Genomic DNA, 18,911 nt, shown 5'->3' with positions numbered 1-18,911 from the left:
CCTCCGGCTGCCCACTGCATAGACTGAGGAACCTGTGCTAAGTCACACACAGCACCGGGGCAGAGTGTGGCTCTGGTGCCGGATCTGCCTGTGTCCAGTTTTGTAGGTGGTGGATGGTGTTCTGTTTCCCTCCATTAGATGTGGAATCACGAGATTCACATATTGTAAGATGAAAGTGCTTTAATTTCGACGTGATTTGTTCAGGGGTTTTAATAAGTGGGTCAACTGCAGAGTTGCTGTGGCTGCTTTGTGTGTGCGGCGAGGCCGTTATCTTTTTTTTTTTTTTTTTTTGACAGGCAGAGTTAGAGAGAGAGATATACAGAGAGAAAGGTCTACCTTTTTCCGTTGGTTCACCCCCCAAATGGCCGCTACTGATGGTGCGTTGCGGCTGGCAAGCTGCGCCGATCCGAAGCCAGGAGCCAGGTGCTTCCTCCTGGTCTCCCATGTGAGTGCAGGGCCCAAGGACCTGGGCCATCCTCCACTGCCTTCCCGGGCCATAGCAGAGAGCTGGACTGGAAGAGGAGCGACCAGGACAGAATCCGGCGCCCTGACCGGGACTAGAACCCGGGGTGGAGGCTGTCATCTTTCTCCAAGGCACGGGCATCACTCCTGCCCTGCCCTAGCGTGCTGTCTGCCAGCCCTCCTTTTCCTTGTTATCCTGTAAAGAAGTTGGAAGGAGAAGGATGGAAGATTCAGGGCCTCCTTCGCTGTGCAAGGCGCCGTTAGCAGACTTGGGGAGGGCAGCCTCGAAGTTTCCTAATTGCGACCACCCCACGTCTGGGCTTGTGCCTTTTGTTTCCATGCGTGAGGTTGCAATCACGACTCGTTGGGGGACGCTGTGGCCCCTAGGTTGCTGTAGGCTCAGCAGAGCTGGGGTGTCTCTTTCTGATTCAGACAGGGCCCTGAGCCTTGCCAGGTTCCAGAAAAGTTCACTGAAACAGACTCATGGCCTCTCTGGAAGCAGCCTCTGGCCGAGTCGGACCCAGGTCTCCAGAGGCCTCACGCAGGTCTGTGCTGTCCTCAGCTGGGAGCCGGTGTGCGTGATTAACCCTGCAGCTGCTTGGACCGCACTCGGAGGGCTCCCGCATCTGCTGGGGGGCTTGGCATGGAGCCAGCAGGTGCAAACTCATATGTAAGGTGTAGCTGGGTTTGTGTGCAAACAATGAGGTCTCAGCATGGCTCAGTCATGTGTTTGTGAAGCATTTGGAAGAGATGGCATTTAAGGATGCTATTGTCCTGTGTTCTGAGGCTGCAAATCCTTCCCCATTCCCATGATCCCCAGTCATCTGCAAGGCTTTGAAGCCCACTGTGAAGGGAAAATAATGAATAATAACGCCAACACGCATGAGCATTAATTATTGATGGCAAGTGCAGCCTCCGAATGTGTTTGCTTTCTTTTCTGCTGCACAGTGAGAGGTGGAGACAGGAGAGAAGCTGCAGGGGAGAGGAAGGTGTGGGGGTGGGCTCAAGAGACAGAGACGCATTCAACATACAGGGCTCGGGCGCTGGGGGGCCGGGGCCAGGGCCACCCCTGCAGAGCTGCAGCTCCACGGCCTTGGCTTTGAAAGAATTGTCATCCCCATGGGATTGTCCTTGCCCAGAGTGTGACTGCATGAGAGTAACGGCATTCAGGGCTGTCCTAACTCCCTGCAGAGGTCCCTGGGCCAACCCAGATGTTCGAGTGGCCCCCAGGACGCTCCCTGTAGGTTTCAGTAGCCTCGGGCCATTGTAGTTGGGACAGCCTGACCTGGGCCTGTGAGTGAAGGGCCAGCGGGTGAGGAGGGTACAGTGGTGGGAGAGGCAGGCCGGCCGGCTGCCCCAATAGGTGGGCACAGATCCAGGTGCGGAAATGTCCACTCGGGCCCTTCCCTGGAAGTGAGGCTGCTCCCAGAAACCAGGGATGCGTGCATTCGCTTCACCTACAGGAGCTGCAGGTGAGATACCTGCTCTTGTGTCATGTCTGCCCCAGGGGGTCCTGAACCCTTGGGCAAGGTGCTGGACCTGAGTTCTGCAAGTTCTCTGGGCCCAGGAGGATTCACACTTCTTGGAGGTGTGAGCTGCTCGGTTCACCTGCCCAGGTGCCGGCACCTGATGGGCATGGGTCTTGTTCTTCACGGGCCCCTCGTGTTGTGAGGGTGGGTGGGGAAGCTCTGAAGACCCGTGGAGCTAGTACCATTCCTGATAGGTCTGCTGCTGGGGGCCGGGGCACTTCCTGGGAAGCCACACTGGAATTCAGGTCACTCAGTGTGGAACACGTGCCTTGGCTGCAGGCTGGGTGTTTCTCACTGACCCAGGTGGCTGTGTTTGGACCGTGCAGAGGCCGAGCTGCCTTCCTGCTGCTCTGCGCTCTCCAAACTCCTGTTTGGTGTTTTCCCTTCATCCGTGTTGTCCCGAGTATAATCCAGCTAATCCCATCCCAGCGGGTCCCCTTCCATTGTGTCCTGGCGGTGGGTGAGATTCGACAGGATTTGCTGAGCACATCTGGGCAGGCCCCTGGCGTCCCAGGAGTGAGGCTGGAATCTGCAGCTTCCCTGTTGCCAAGGCAATCATGTTCCTATACCTGTGTTTCAAGGTCTCTTTCTGGATCAGAATCCACGCATAGCTTTTTTCATAGTAAGCATCTTTCCATTAACTTTGCGAACTTCTCTCTGTGCTCAGATTTCCAAAGCAAGTTTATCTTTTCATTCCATTTTGCAGGAACTATTGAAAGACCCTGATTTGTAAATAAATATGTGTATGTTTGTGTATGTTTCTGTATAGCTATTGTCTCCAGAATGAGCTTAATTTGCTGGTGCTGTCTCCTTATCGCGTAATGTGGAGCTCTCTTGACACCCATCCTTGTTAGCAGCCCAGTGGTGCTGGGCCGGCGTGGGGGTCTGTTCCTTGCCAGGGGCTTGGGGAGGCCCTGGCCGTTGGCCAGATGTTACTGCTTTTTGAGTTCTCGCTTCCTCGCAGGGTTTTTCTGTCTCACTTACTCTACAGATGCGATCCGTGTGCCTCTCTGCACATCACCTGCCCCTTCTCCTTTCATTTCGATTCAGAAACCAGATACCAAGCTGTGAGACTGGTGTGTAAGGGGAGAGCAGACAGCCTCTTCGCTGGGTGCCGTGATGTGCAAGCCCGGGCCGCGTGACTCCGGGAGCAGGGCGTGTCCTGGAGTCCTGGCTGTGTCTCACGTAGGGGAGGATACCTCTGGCTCAATGAGCAGCTCCTGACCAGGGCAGCGACACCGTGCTTGCCCTCTCCAGGGAACACAGAGGGACCCTTGATGTCAACTTGTCGGAAGCCCCTCCTTATGTCCTCCTGAATTCAGTGTGGCCTAGCAGTACCCATAAGTATCTTATTTCCCGTTAGATTTTAAGAATCGGAGTTGAGAGTAAAGATTGCAGCAAGGAGTTTAGTGATGAAAATTAAATTGGGGGTGTCAGTGAAGGCAAGGAACTGTCCTCCTGAGCCGTCACAGCCATCGTCATCAGCCAGTTTCCCAGCTAAGTGTGCGTGGAAGGCGTGCCTTGGTGGGCACACTTGCACACACGCCCACACGGGCTCTGTGCCACCCTGAGCCACCTCCCTTCGGGAAACACTGCCTTGTCCCTGCCGAATGGGTTGTGCGTTCCCTCCAGAAGTTCGAGGTTCAACCCAGAGGGCGCAGGGCCACGTCCCAGCAGGGCAGCGGCCACCACGCTGTGCGTTCTCCACATTCTCTTTGATGCCAGCTCGAGAGCTTGGACCGAATCACCTAGGGGCCCTGGTAGCCTGCAGGCTGGATGGTTCATCTTGTCTTTAAGTCTGTTCGGGGTCGCCCTAAGCAGTCCAGAAGTGGGAAATGTTTCTGCTAAGGGCCATTTGGGTGTTTACAACATCACTGTGGGCCACACACAGTGATCAACTGAAAAAGTAGCCTGCTGTAGACTGATTGGATTTGTAGTCCCACCTGCGGTTGCTTGGCAGGGCCAGACCCGATGATTTCGCTGGCCGGTGAGGCCGGATGGTCCCCACTCCTGCTCTGTGGGTAAACACAGCCGTAAAAAGAAGCTGTGGGTCTCACTGAAGCCTGAGGCCTCTCTTAGGGATGAAGAATTCTGGCATTGCAATTAGCCTCGGGCTGACTTTGTCATAAAGGCCTCTTTCTTTCCTCATGGTACAGAGACCCTTATGTCTCTGTCAGATTCCACTTCCTGTCTGTAAGTGCAACCAGCAAGTCCCGCTCTACATGGTCTTGCACTTGCCCTCTCTCTTTGTTCGGCAGCCAGTTCTTGTCGCCGAGTTCTTTCTGCAACACTAGCAGATCGTAGTCCCACCAATTAAAAACGTTTTGTTTCAATTTGAGAGGGAGAAAAACAGTGAGAGTGCACGCTGCCATCCGCTGATTTATTCCCGTAATGCCTGCAAAGGCCAGAGCTGGGCTACAGTTGAAGCCAGGAGCCAGGAGCGCAGTCCAGGTCTCATGTGGGGAGCAGGAGCCCAGTTCCTGGAGCCACCATTGCTGCCTCCCAGGGTCTGCAATAGCAGGAAGCTGGAGTCAGGAGCCAAGGCCAGTGCTCAGAGCCAGGAGTCTGATCTGGGACACAAAGATCCTCACCAGCATCTTAACTGCCAGGCCAAACACCTGCTCGTCTCCAGATTAATTTATTTTAATTTTATGTATTTATTTGAATGATAGAATTACAAAGAGAGAGAAAGGTCTTCCACCCACTGGAAGGTCTTCCACTCCCCAAATGGCCACAATGGTGGAGCTGGACCCACCCAGACCCAGGACCCAGGAGCTTCTTCTGAGTCTCCCACGTGGGTGCAGGGGCCCAAGCACTTGCGCTATCTTCCACTACTTTCTCAGGTGCAGTAGTAGGGAGCTGGACCAGAAGAGGGGCAGCCGGGACACGAACCAGTGCCCACATGGGACGCCGGTGCTGTAGGCAGAGGCTTTGCCTACTGAGCCACAGCATCAACCCCTCCCCAGATTTCTGATGCTTAGAGGCCGGGGCAGAATCAGAGCTGTGGTCACGGGAAGGGTGTTATCCTTGTTATGATTACCCAACAGATAATCCAAGGTCCTGGGAGCCACGTGATAGCTGCAGTCCTGCCCTTGCTGAGTGAGTGACATGGCGGGGACATGACAGCCATTCTACCTCTGACCACCTTCTGGAACACACTCTCTCTCCCATTCCACTGGGCTTGGCTGGTTTCCTAGGCTCTACTGTGGTTGTGACCCAAGATAGGCCAATCACGTGTCCCCTGCCTAGAGTGGATACCAGGAGCTGAGAGATCCAAAAGTCCATGGAAGAGAGACTGAATGCCCACACTCCAGCCTCTTCAAGCCTTTCCATAAATCCCATGTTTCCTGCAGTAATCCAGGGTCATGCCTGTTTCCTGCAGTTCCACTCGCTGCATGCCTGGGTCCACTGGCTCTATGGGACCCTCAGTCTGTGCGTGCTCTTCCCCCATGGTCAGACCAGATGGTCATGGCTGCAGCCCCTTTGAGGCCTGCTAATACCTGACTGTGGCCCCCGGGTAATGGTTGCTTGAACCTGAAAATGGGTCACAAACCTGACAGACTTCTGGTGCTCGGATCCGAGGTTAACTGTGCCATCATCAGCTTCGATTGTCTTGAGGCTACCCTAGGTATTATTAGCCTGGAAAATGCTAGCAGCCTGGCTTTTCAGAGCTGGCTCAGTGACATCTGACCACCAAGCATTTGGTTGTGTTGAGATCACGTTCTTCCCCTGCCTAAATGTGGAGGCGTGGTGTTAAGAGAGAAAATGCCCTTCTCCTGTCCAGGATGGGCGCGTTCACCCGGACGACCCCGCCGGGTCTGGTGAGGTCGCTGCAGGTGCAGGCAGGCAGGAGCGAGGGGCGCGCGTGCCCGTGTGCTGGGGTGGGGACAGCTTTTGTTGACAGGACTGGCTAAAGTTGTCACTCAGCGGAATGTGCTGATGAATAGGATCTGCCACGCAGCAGTCTGAGAAATACGCGCTCACTCACAGACCCGTCAGACGCGTCTCACACGAGACGGCCAGATGCACGCGGCAGCCGGGCCTGCCTGCAGCTCAGCCTGCTTTCTGGATGGCCTCCCTCTCTCTTCAGGGATGGCAGATGGTAATTTGGCCTGGACGTTGCCGGCTGATCTTCCCTGGTGCGGGACTTGGGACCAGAGCTGTGGCCTTTGCCTGGGCCAGGTCTTCCAGGGGAAGGGAGCGGGGAGGAAGGGGCACTCCTGGACCTCGGGCAGCGCCTGGATTTCCTGCTCAGGTTGTGCCCTCGGCCAGGAGCTGGAGGTGAGGTGGTGTGCTGGCGTCCTGGGGGGCATGGCCCACCCCATCTCTGGCGAGGCCTCTTCCCGACCCTTGTGTCTGGGGAGGTGGTCTCAGGAAGCTCCATCCAGTCCCAGACCAATGTAGGGGAATTGCAAACTGGAAATCTGGGGCACAATGGAAGACTTCCCTTCTGCTTTGGCGATGCTCATGAAGGAACTGTTCGCTGGTAGTCAGGTAACTTTACATTTCCAGGGTGGGCGTTGCGTTTAAAACAAAGACTCTTCTTTGGAGGCAGTGCTTAATGAAGGCAGGTCCCGCCGCTGCCGATGGAATTTCTAGCTGTTCCTTTTCCGGTATTTTCTTGAATTTCAAAGAATCTCTACAGAGCTCAAGTTCCACAGAGCACAGTCTGCAAACCTCTCTGTTGCACCAAGGCTGAGCTCAGCCCCTCCACAGAGGATGCGCTCTGTCAAAGCAGTGCGTGGAAAATCCTCGAAAAAATATTTTTGAACAGCACAAACTGCAACACACAGTGGGGGGTCTCAGCAGGGCTCAGGGTTCTGAGGCAAGCACGGTCGGTTTGCCCCAGGGCTACCCATCCCCATCTGCCCTTCTCTGGATGCACCACGCTGTGCAGTTCTGGTGGCCACCAGCATAAGGCCTTGGCCTTGGTCTTGGCCTTGAGCTGCTGAAAGATTAATTTGGTTTGTGTGGTTAAATGATTCTGCTGCCCCCACCTCCCGCCTTAGTAAAGAATATCCCATGATCCCATGATCATAAGACGAGCTGCTAAAAAGCTTTGCAGTTATTCATCGACGTGCCTTGTAACGGTACAGTGTAACCAGGGAGGAATCAGCGGGTGTAATGCTGCAGATGGGTTACCCAACCCTGTGTCAGATTTGCAAGTTCATCCCAACAGCCTAATTGTTCTGCTCGGTAGACTTTCTAATGAAAGCGATTTCTAAGTTGAGCTTGCTGAACACATTTGGAAGCCGCAGACGTAGTGAGAAGGACACAGATTCGAGAGGCAGACAGCTCTGGACTTGAGCCCTGGCTCCCATCACTTGCTAACTGCATGGCCTTGAACAAAGTCATCTGCGTCTCTGAGCGTTGTCGTCTCATCTGTAAGATGCGACGTTTTGGAAGGTTGTGAGGAAGTGTGTGGATGAGTCTAGTGCCTGACACAGAACAACCTATGTGACAGTGGTGGCTAGTATGCTTTTCATGACTACAATTTCACGTCTGGACGTTAAGAACTGTGTTGGGATAAGCTTGTGGTGTTGGACACTCTGCTTCTGATGCCGGCATCCTGCTACTACACACCCTAGGAGGCAGCAGGTGATGGCTCAGGTAGTTGGGTGCCTGCCCCCTGCCTCCTGCCCCCTGCCCCAGCCTAGCCCAGCCCCAGCCTAGCCCTGCTGCAGCCTAGCCCAGCCCCAGCGCTTGAGGGCATTTGGGGAATTAACCAGTGTATGGGAGATCTCTTTCTGTCTCTCTAGTTCTCTGTGTCAGATAAATAAATAAATAATTTTAAAAACCATATTTACACTATAGAGATATATTTGCGTATTTCCTTACATGGTGAACCCGGTGCTTAAGCAGCCCATAACTTAGAGATGTTTTAGCATATGATATAGCAGCATTTTTCTTTCTGATACCTACTTGTGGTAAATTAGCCTTGCTTCCTTTCGCTTTAAAGTGTCTTTGCAGCCTTAACAGAATAATTTCTTGTATTTTAGTTTCTTCGGTAAAAAAAAAAAAATTACACAGCTGATGAGACTTTGTCTTTATGCATTGGACTCCAAAAAGCTGCTGTGCTTTATGTACAGACTCTTTGTGGGTGGATTCCAGAAATCCTTGCTCTTGGAAGTGGTTTTGAGCCCCTGGGAAACTGAATGGAGAAAAAAGAGCTAATTAAAAAAGCTGCCATCCGCCGCCTCTGATTAACTCACTGTCTGCTCCCTGGAGAGGATGCAGAAATAGGAACACGAGGCAGGCAGCACCGGAAGTGAATGCCATTCTAGTGGTCCGTGGCGTTTTCATAGCTCATAGTAAACAGGCAGGAAGCACCAAGGGTTTGGTGTGCCCGAGCCCTGGCCCTCCCCGTGTACCGCCTCCCACGCGGGGCAGGGGTCAGTGCTGGGTTCTCGGAGCAGGTGTGCAGGCTGGGCAGCTGCAGCTCAGGCCTCATTGGAATTCCGCAGCCAGAGCCCAGCCACGTCCGGGCCTCCTGACCGCCTGCTTGTGCTGCTGAGAAAGCACGGGGCCCTTTGTGCTCCAGAGTTGCAGGCTGCCAGCGCCCAGGGACGCAGACGCCAGGGACGGAGCACTCAGTCCCAGTCTGCATCGGGGCGTGAGCGGGGCAGGCTCAGGACCTTCGGGTGCAGAGAAGCTCCCGGCGGCCGTGCCTGGGGTGCAGCCGACTTTTTTGGCGACATCTGAAGAGGTTTAGATCCCAGAGATACCAGCGAGGGAATCCGGGTTGGGAATTTGAGGGGCAGAGGCTGTTCTTCAGAGATGGCACTTGGCGCCTGGCAGATGTGGTACCCAGTGGAGTGGGCCCGGTGGGTGTGGACAGCGGTGACCAGCAGTGAGGACTCCAGGCTTCCGGCCCTCCGAGGATGCTCCGGAAAGAGGCAAGTTGGCTCCGTGCATCGAGTTAGCGTTGCCTCTGGTGCGTGCGGTGCTGGGGGCTGGGGTGAGGAAGCTGGGATCCCAGGCTACACCCAGAGCCACCGGGCTGATCCAAACCCACATCTCTCTTTACTGCCCAGTTGTGGTCCAGCCTTGTGTTTTCCTGATGAGAAACGGATTCTGCCTTTACCGCAGGTCCCTAGATCTGTTGTTGTCCAAGCATGGATCTTACATTTTCCCCACAGACAAAAGCCGAGCTCTTTAATATTAATGTGTGTTTGTAAGCAGTCGGGCTCTCCCTCCTTGTATGTGCTGGCGCTGGCTCCTTGGAGCCATCAAAAGCGGCTCTGATGTTTCTGTGTGTCTCTGTGGGTCCCTGGGGTGCTTTGTGGCTAGTTAGAGGGGCCCAGGTTTCTGGGAAGGGTGTAGATTTTTGGCACTGGTGAAGTGAATTGCAGAGAAACAAGTTGTAAAAGCAACATCCATGTAGCTCTTCTGAAGGGGGCTCACCAAACAGCTCCCTGTCCTGGTCCCAGCAGGGAGTGGAGAGATGGTTTTGGGTCCTGGTGCTCCCTGCTGGCCTCTGGCTGAGGGTCTTTAGGAGAGGGTGGTCTGTGCCCAGATCACTGGGCCTTTGTCCCTGTGGGAGCTCAGCTGTGCAGATTGCTTGCAGCGTCGGGCTTTGTGGCCAGCACACCCTGTCACCTTCCACCCGCACCTGCAGGGTCACCCTCTGAAAGGGGTTCCCCCAGATTTGCCTGCAGAAGTTGTCTGTGCCCTGCAGCAGCCCCGAGTGCCTGCCTTCTTGATGGCTGACTTCTCATTGCACTGGGATTCGGATCTATTCAAACCATCCTGAGGCTGCTGCTGCTGCTGCTACACTGGCTGTCCTCAGAGGGAGGCTGGGGAGGTTGGGCTCAGCCATGGACGACCCCTGGGCACCTTTTGCAGGTGAACAGCTGCTTGCACCTGCAGACAGCATCCCAGTGCAAGGTGTCCGGCACATAACAAATCTTCCCAGGCAGATGAATCAATTAATTCACAGGCTTTTATTGAGGTTCCACTCCCGGGCGAGGTTCACCAGTCCCAACAGAGCAACAGAGCAGGGGCCGGAGAAGTCGTGCGTCAGAGACTGGGAGAGCTCCTTTTATAGATTCAGAGCATGGGGGTTAAAGGTTGAGGCGGGTCTGATCCTCATTGGTTGACCTTTAGGCACCCGCAGGGACCTTGACAAGGACTTTCTTCCCCGGAAGTAGGCCCCTCCATTCCCGGAAGTGTAGGCCTTCCCTCCTTGCGGATCCCAAAGCTACCACCCAGGCTCAGTGACTGGTGGGGTGCCCCCAGTTCAGCAGCCACAGGGAGCTGGGCAAGGTAGGAAGCTACCTGCTGGGTTTCTTGAACCCAGGGTGAGGCTTTTCTCTGGAGAGCTGCTTCCCTTGGTGCTGGGCAAAGTGGCTTCTCCTCTCCTCCCCCTCCCCCCCCCTCCTCCTCAGATTTATTTACCTATTTGAAAAGCAGAGTGACAGAGAGAGGGAGAGACCAAGAGAAAGAGATCTTCTGTTTGCTAGTTTACTTCCTGAATGGCTGCAAAGGCCAGTGCTGGGCCAGGAACTCCATCATGGTCTCCCACGTGGTGGCGGGGCCCAAGCACCTGGACCATCTTCCACTCTCTTCCCAGGTGCGTTAGCAGGGAGCTGGCTCAGAAGCAGGGTAGCTGGCACTTGAATTGGCACTCAGATAGGGGATGCCAGCATCTTAGGTGGCATCTCAACCCTCGGCCACACACAACACCAGGCACCTGGGCGAAGCTTCTCTGGGTGGATTCTCTGTTGGTCCTGTTCTCTGGGTGGGGAATCTGCAAGGATAGAATTCCCCACAGGCCACACTGTGGGGGCCACGGGCCGTGCTGTGTGACTTGGTCTGGTGCACCCTCCTCTGGCTGTCTCTCTGGCTTCCATTCATTCATTCATTCATTCACTCAATGGATGTTCATTCATTGCCTCCTCTTTTAGGCTTGGTGATCTGTGATAAACCAGGCTGGCTGCCTCTGTGGGATTTTCAGAGAGAAAACTCATAATATGATCACATGCACGTTAATCTGTGCCTACATTAGGAAAAGTGCCGGGAGGGCAGGGCAGTGGTGGGAAGGACGAGATGGGTGAGATGGGTGGGCGGGCAGGGTGATGGAGAGCTGGGTCCGGGAGGTGGGTTGAGACCCCAGCATGGCATCGTACAGACTGCCTCTGCCTCTCTTTGAATCTACACGAGCTATCATTTGCCAAAGTTCATCACAAATCTGCTTTGTGTGTTTGCCACGATGTGGACAAGGATGTCTTTCCAGTAGAGCTGAGTTCAGAGCATCCCTCATTTGGGCACCTTCGAAGCCGGTGGTGAGAGCGATCCCTGGGATGATTCCTCGTGTCTGTCCCAAGGAGCTTAACTGAGTGCTGAGACTGTATTCACTGCTGGGGAGTCCGGAGGCCGTGCTGTCCAGCGGGCCTGGCCCTTGGCCGCTGTCTAACCCCACATCTCCTTCTCTCCATCAGGAGTTCTGACTCTGAAGAAGCATTTGAGACCCCGGAGTCAACGACCCCCGTCAAAGCTCCACCAGCCCCACCCCCACCGCCCCCCGAAATCATCCCTGAACCTGAGGTCAGCGCACCACCACCCCCGGAAGAACCAGGTAACCAAGGACCCAGCTCCCGGGGACAGCTGCCACGGCTGCTCCTGGGGCACAGGTGGAGGTGGCGCCCACCCTGAGCCCGTCCAGAGCTGCTGCTGGGGCTTGTTGGCTCTGGGCGGTGTTTTATGTGAGGCGAGCAGGTGCGGTGGGTTACGATGGGCCTGCTTTGCAGGTATTTGGGGGAGGCCCCTGGGGGCCTTGCCCTTGAAGGCTCAGTGTCAGTGGGGACAAGTGAGTCACGGAAGTTTCCGGCCTGGTCTTGGATTGCAGTGTGGCTTCTTGCTCCCGTCAGAATGTTGGTGATTTCCAACATTCTGGTTGTCTTCCAAACCAGAGCCCCCACGGGCATGGGCACCGTGGACAATACAGGCAGGGGACCCCTGACCCTAAAATGCTTGGGACCTGGTGTCTTGGGATATTCTGGATTTCTTAGAATTCTTGTCAGTGCAGATGAGTTTTCTTGGAAGTGGAACTCAAGTCTAAACATGAAATTCGTTTGTTTCATGCACATCCTGCACACATGGCCTGATACTGTGTTTTTAGTGCACCTGCATTATGGCTGTGACTCGTCACACGAAGTCAGATGTGGAATTGTCCACTTGTGGCTTTATGTCAGGGCTCAGAAAGTTCTGGATGGTGGAGCACTTCAGATTAGGCACGGTCAGTCTGTAGGCAGGTGAGAAGGAGGAGCCCCTGGTGGTTTGTTCACTCCCCAGTCCCCTGTGCTGCCTGATTTCTTATCCTGCACTCTGCACAGACCTTGGTGTTCATTTTAGCTGTGGTTATTACCGGGGGAGGGAACAGACCTCACGCCCACCTCCTCCCCACTCACAAGACGGGTTCCTGGAGTGGGGCCACCCATCCTGCGAAAATCTAATGCCAGGCCTGGGAGAAGGCAGGGCCTGCCAGCAGTGGCCACACAGGCTGGTCAGGGGCCAGCTGGTATTGTCCTCAGACAGCACAGCTCCAGCTCCCATATTTTATTTTTTAAGTTGTTTATTTATTTGTTCATTCATTCATTCAAGGAGCAGAGAGGGAGGGATGGAGAGAGAATGGGAGCGAGAGATCCCATCCGTGGTTCACTCCCTAAACGGCCACAACGGCCGGGAGCAGACCTGGGAGCCAGGAACTCAGGCTCTAGGTCTCCCACGTGGGTGGTGGGAACCCAGGCACTGACATCTCCGTCACCTCCCGGGGCAGCATCAGTAGGAAGCTGGGACCAGGAGTGGACTGGTACTGGCCCTGGAGTGCGGCGCAGGTGTCTTAACCACTAGGCCAAGGTGCCACACTTTAAAGGACCCCACTCTGGCCTGCTCTGGTCACGCCCTCCCCGTAAGGAGTCTGCCAGGCGGGCTCCCTCCAGCTCACACACTGGATGCTTGCCAGCAGCCCCCTCCGGGCCCACCTCTTTCCCCCTCTGGCCCAGCTTCCCAAGGGCACAGGTTTCTCTGTGCCTGCAGAGGATCCCAGGACAGGGCAGGGCCCTGCAGGCTGGGAGTCCTCGTGCCTGAGCTAAGGCTGCCCAGGTGAGGGACACAGATGGCGGAGGGAAGAGCAGGGCAGGCCGGCCAGGGCCAGGCCTCCGTGTGTACCCCTGCCTCGGCTGTGGGCCAGGTGGCTGTAAAATCGAATGGCATTTGACCTTGGCTTCCTTTTTATCTGCCCTGGTTCAAGCAGACCATTGTTCCAGAAAGGATACACAGCCCTGGGGCTCCGCTCCTCGGCAGCTGCCTCCCCGCTCACTGGTGTGGTGCTGGGGCCGAGGGTTCGGACGGGTTTTCTGAGAGCGGTGCCTTTGCTGGTGTGTGACAAATGCAGTTTTGTGTCCTCTCTTCTCTGGGTCAGCTCAGCGGCCGGCAGCAGGATCTGGATTGTGCCGAGTCAGCATGGACGCTGGCCCCTGAGAGGGTACTGGTTGGTATTTATTTGATTTTACGGTGGAGGAGAGGTGGGAGGCTGCCCATGGCCCACCCCCTCCTGTCATTCACATCATAAAGCATATAACAATGGATCTCCCATGTTATATAAATTTATAAAAAATTCGGGGCCAGCTTTGTGGCATAGCAGGCTAAGCTTCTGCCTGTGGTGCCAGCATCCCTTATGGGCACCAGTTCGTGTCCTGGCTGCTCTACCTCTGATCCAGCTCCCTTCTAATGGTCTGGGAAGAGGCCTAGGCCCCTGCACCCACGTGAGAGAACTGGAAGAAGCTCCTGGCTTCGGATTGGCCCCGCCCTGGTCCATCTCTGGTCATTATGGCCATTTGGGGAGTGAACCAGTAGGTGGAAGACCTTTCTCTCTGTCTCTCCCTCTCTGTCTGTAACTTTGCCTCTCAAATAAATAAATAAATTTTTAAAAAATATTCATCCACAGGGGCCCGCACCGTGGCTCACTTGGTTAATCCTCTGACTGTGGCGCCGGCATCCCATATGGGCGCCAGTTCTAGTCCTGGTTGCTCCTCTTCCACTCTCTGTTGTGGCCTGGGAAGGCAGTGGAGGATGGCCCAAGTCCTTGGGCCCCTGCACCTGCAGGGGAGACCAGGAAGAGGTACCTGGCTCCTGGCTTTGGATCGGCGCAGCGCCAGCCGTTGCGGCCATTTGGGGAGTGAACCAACGGAAGGAAGACCTTTCTCTCTGTCTCTCTGTCTATAACTACCTGACAAATAAATTTAAAAAAAATTCATCCACAGTTTTTAATAGAAAGTGGCTGAATGACAAACATCGAAATCTGTAGGTCCGAACTGCTGTTTCGGTGGGTCTGATACGCTCGGGCCTGAGACTGTGTGGGATGCTTCAGATAAGAGTCTGGTAGGAAAGGATGTGTGGTACGGTGCGTTCCCTCCCTAGAAACCAGGCAGGGTGCAGAGGGGCTGCCATGGCCCAGGGGGGCTCCTGGTGGCTGGAGGGGGGGTTCCTGGTCTGTCCTTTGCTCCTGGCCTTCCTCCTTGTGCCTCACTTCCTTTCCCACAGAGCAAAGACCAGCCTGTTCTCAAAGGCAAACACAGGCCACGCCTGCTTTCTCGGAGGCTGTACCTGACAGGAGGAGCCTAGGGAGCAGGGAAGGGTTTGGGAGCTCCCTGCCCCGAGCGCCAGCTCTGCCAACCCTTGTTGTTGTTAAGATTGATTTATTGTCTGAAAGTCAAAGTTACCCGGAGAGAAGGAGAGGCAGAGAGAGGGAGCTTCCATCTGCTGGTTCACTCCCCAATTGGCCACAATGGCTGGAGCTGAGCCGATCCGAAGCCAGGAGCCAGGAGCTTCTTCCTGGTCTCCCACGCGGGTGCAGGGGCCCAAGGACTTGGGCCATCTTCCACTTCCTTCACAGGCCATAGCAGAGACCTGGAATGGAAGTGGAGCAGCCAGGACATGAACTGGTGCCCGTATAGGATGCTGGCACTGCAGGCGGTGGCTTTACCTGCTACACCACAGCGCCAGCCTCTGCCAACCTTGGATTGCATCCATGGCGTCTGTGAACTGAGACTTCCTACTTCTTTTTTTTTTTTTTTAATAAATGGTGTGTGTGTGTATATATATATATATATATAGACAGGCAGAGTTAGACAGTGAGAGAGAGATATACAGAGAGAAAGGTCTTCCTTCTGATGGTTCACCCCCCAAATGGCTGCTACAGCCGGCCCTGCACCGATCCAAAGCCAGGAGCCAGGCGCTTCCCCCTGGTCTCCCATGTGGGTGCAGGGCCCAAGGACTTGGGCCATCCTCCATTGCACTCCCAGGCCACAGCAGAGAGTTGGACCAGAAGAGGAGCAACCGGGACAGAATCCAGCACCCCAACTGGGACTAGAACCCGGGGTGCCGGTGTCACAGGTGGAGGATTAGCCTAGTGAGCCGCGGCGCCAGCTAGAGACTTCCCACTTCTCTGACAGCTGTTGTGATTCTAGACAGTAAGAAAATTCAAAAGCTGGAGCTTGTCTTGGGACGCCCCTGGCCTGGGCTGTTCAAAGATCCCTCTGGTTGGCTGGCCTTGGGCAAAAACGGCCTCCCAGAAGTAGCATCCTTGTTGGGCTTCTGGCCAGCAGGGGGCATCTCACAGGTGTGAGGCGGTCACCATGCCTGCCTTCGTACTGGCCTGCAGGGGACGAGCACCGTGGCAAAGACAGGACAAGGAAGGAAAGTCTGTCGTTGAGTTTTGCTCTGCGGGGTGCCCAGATGTTGCTAGAGGCGCTGAAAGGACCACGTGAAATGGTGGACAAGGCCTTGGGCTGTGAAGAAGAGATGCGACTTTTCCCCTGGAAGCGGTCGCTCCTTATGTTGGGTCCTGCCAGCATGCCTGTGCTCTGGGGCAGAAGGACAGGACAGAGGCGCTGGGTCTCACCCTGCGGCTGCCCCATGTGGGCTGGGCCTGGTTTTCTTTCTGCAGATGAAGAGGGTGACCTGTGAGTCCTCTGAGACCCCTCCCCTCTGGCCACCTGTGGTTCTGTGAACAGCGCCTGACAGCTGTCCATGACTGTGTCATTAGCAAATCGGCCATCAGGGACATAATTAAGTGTCACGGGGTTCAGTTAATAGCCCCCATTTAGCACCTGCCCCGAGTCAGACCTGTGTTAGATCTGTTGTAAGGTTCGTCTCCTGCTCTGATGAGAGAGTTGCCCCTCGCGCACATAGCACCCCGGATGGTGGATGCCGGCTCCTCTTCCCCAGTGAGCCAGGGAGTTCGGCTGCGCCTCGGCTACTGTCTCACAGCAGGTGAGGGGCTCTGGGATTGGAGCCCAGGCCTCTCTGCCTCCAGCCACATGCTTCCTGTGCAGAAGATGGGAGCAGGTGCTTTTGAGCACCTAGCCCGGTACTGGTACTTAGTAGGTGCGGAGTAAAAGTCATTGCTGTGCTTGCTGGTGCTCATCTCTGTGTGGGTGTGGGTGGCTCTGTGCCTCCCGTCCTGGGGCAGAGCATGGGGGCCTGGATGGTCAGGTGGCAGTGTGGCAGGGGAACCAAGGTGGGCTGCTCCCAGCAGTTGCCCACCTTCCCTCCAGGGACAGCAGTCTGCACTGGCTATGCAGCTTGTTACTCATTGTTGCTGGGGGACCACCAAGCCCTGGGAAAGGCCCACGTGGGGGCCTTGGAGGTGACCAGAGCCACCGTGTGCCCTGTGTTCCACACCTTTCCTCTCTCCCGAGGTCACAGTGGCCCTTGCCCGGCTCCGGTGGTGGGTCACTGTCCTGAGATGGACTCAGAAAGGTTAGTGCCCTGCCTGACTGCACAGCCCCAGTGGCAGGGGACCCTGCTCCGTGCTCACTGCCACTTGCTCCCGTCTCCTCTGAGGAAATTGGGTGCTCACTGCAGAGACAGGGAGCTCTCTGCCTAGACACACGGCACCTTCTCTCTGTCCTCCCGTGGTGGGGGGGTGACATTCGGGCTCCCTGAGCCTCGACAGGCAGCTCTCTGCCTAGACACACAGCACCTTCTCACTGTCCTCCCGTGGTGGGACGGTGACATTCGGGCTCCCTGAGCCTCGACAGGGAGCTCTCTGCCTAGACACACAGCACCTTCTCACTGTCCTCCCATGGTGGGGGGGTGGCAGACAGGCTCCCTGAGCCTCTTTTATAGGAACACTGATCAGTCCACGGGGACCCCACCCTCGCAGCCTGGTCACCTTGCAAAGACCTCACCTCCTGATACGTCCAGGGTGGGGGGAGGATTTCCACATAGCAGTGCTGGGAGGACATAGACGTGTGAGCCACAGCACACGGCAAGCTGGGTGCCAAGGCCTTCCAGACCCAGTTCCAGCTGCCACAGCACTCAGGCCCTCTTTGGCCAGGCTGCTCCCACCTTTCAGATGTGTGAGTTACACGTGCCCAGGTCTAGGACACAGGCGACGCTGATGGGGATTGTGAGCTCTAACCAAATGTGGGGACCCCGTGTGTTAAGAGAAATGCTCAGATGGGACAAGTTAGTGTCAACTGGTGGGGGGTGGGTGGACATGGCCTGGGCAGAAGCTGGCTCTGTTCCCCAGGAGTCCCAGCCATTGAGCCAGAGCCATGGGGGGTCTATAGCCACCAGACCCAAAGCCCGTTTCATCTCAGGATGGGGGGATGACAGGGAATCAGGGGCTGTGTAGACAAGTGAGGGAACATGAGAGGGTGGTGACCGCACCTGCCCATGGTGGCCGTGTTCACATGCCCTGGGCAGCTTGAGTGGGGACACCAAGACCCTGGCAGGCTCTTGCCCTCGGGGCTCACAGGTGCTTCCCCTGGTGACCTTCCTGGAGGGTCCTGACAGCACTGCATGGCCACAGTGGCCCCTATACCCTCTCTACCGACAGCCATTGTGCCCCAGGATGCCGGGGGCCCCCACTAACCCCAGGCAGATGACTTAACCATTGTCCTCCAGAGGACAGGGCTGTAACCAGGCCCTGTGGGTGCCGTCCTGCCCCAGACAACACGTGATGATGATAGTACAGCAATAGTAACATTTGGGAGGTGGTAGTGGGGACAGTGACAATGAGGCCCAGCAAGGTTGGGGAACTTGGGCCAAGGTCACTGAGCCGATGGGCAGCAGAGCCATTTCAGCTGTCCTTTATCTGGCTCTGAGCTATCTGGCCCTGCCCTCTGCTGAGTCCCAGCATTGTCCTCGTGGTCAAAGCGCTTTTGCAAAGCATCTCATTTCATGGTCACCGAGAGACCTTAAGGGCACTGAGGGGGATGAGCCCCTTTCCCGGCTGAGAAGCAGGAGGGGTGGCCTGGGTCCCAGCACACGTTTGATTGTCGCCCCTGCTCCTGCTCATCCCACACAGGGAACGGTCAGGTCTGCAAAGGGACAGCAGCCGTGGTGCTCCTGCGGGGGCCTGGCAGGATGGACTGGGGCCTGCGGGCGTCGGGTCCCAGCAGGACAGCAGGCAGGGAAACTGATGCAGGAAAGAAGCAGCAGCCGGCAGAGCGAGACAGAGCAGTGACGCTGGCTGGGCTTGAGGCAGAGCCAGGATCCAGCACAGGGCCATGTGGGTCCCCTGTGCACCGCCCCCCACCGGGACTGTCACCGTGGTGCTCCTGGGCGCCTGTGGCTGTTGCTCCTGCCCCACCCATGCTGTCCGCACCCTAGCGAGGGCACATCCGTCAGCCGCTGACAGGTGGATCTGGTGGAAACGGTTGGTTTTCACGAAGAGAATTTCTCATCACTGATTGAGTCAGTGTGGTTAATAATTGTGACCCACGCAGCCTCAGTCAGGACTTTTTCCTCCCAAGCCTGTGGGATTGACTGTGCTTTGAGAGCAGACGCAAGGGCAGGACGGATACCCAGGGAGCAGCAGGGCACAGCAGGGAACCACAGTGGACCACAGGGAAGTCGAGGCAGCATGGCCGCCTGCCGCTCCTGCAGAGTTTTAGGGCTACTTCCTTG

General features: G+C 56.0%; 1 protein-coding gene across 5 annotated transcripts in view; it reads left to right on the top strand.

Annotated features, from left to right (window-relative positions):
• The window catches only part of TACC2 (transforming acidic coiled-coil containing protein 2), a 183,527-nt gene that overhangs the window by 126,772 nt on the left and 37,844 nt on the right, over window positions 1-18,911 (top strand). For all 5 annotated transcript variants that reach the window (XM_062215161.1, XM_062215160.1, XM_062215165.1 and 2 more), the window contains one exon: window positions 11,432-11,568. In XM_062215161.1, the coding sequence (XP_062071145.1) occupies window positions 11,432-11,568 (137 nt within the window). The remainder of the gene's footprint in view (window positions 1-11,431; window positions 11,569-18,911) is intronic.

Source organism: Lepus europaeus, chromosome 17 (genome assembly GCF_033115175.1).
Source record: "Lepus europaeus isolate LE1 chromosome 17, mLepTim1.pri, whole genome shotgun sequence".
NCBI classification, from domain to species: Eukaryota; Metazoa; Chordata; class Mammalia; order Lagomorpha; family Leporidae; genus Lepus; species Lepus europaeus.
The sequence above is the reverse complement of the archived record's forward strand: the minus strand, read 5'-3'. Positions and strand labels throughout refer to the sequence as shown.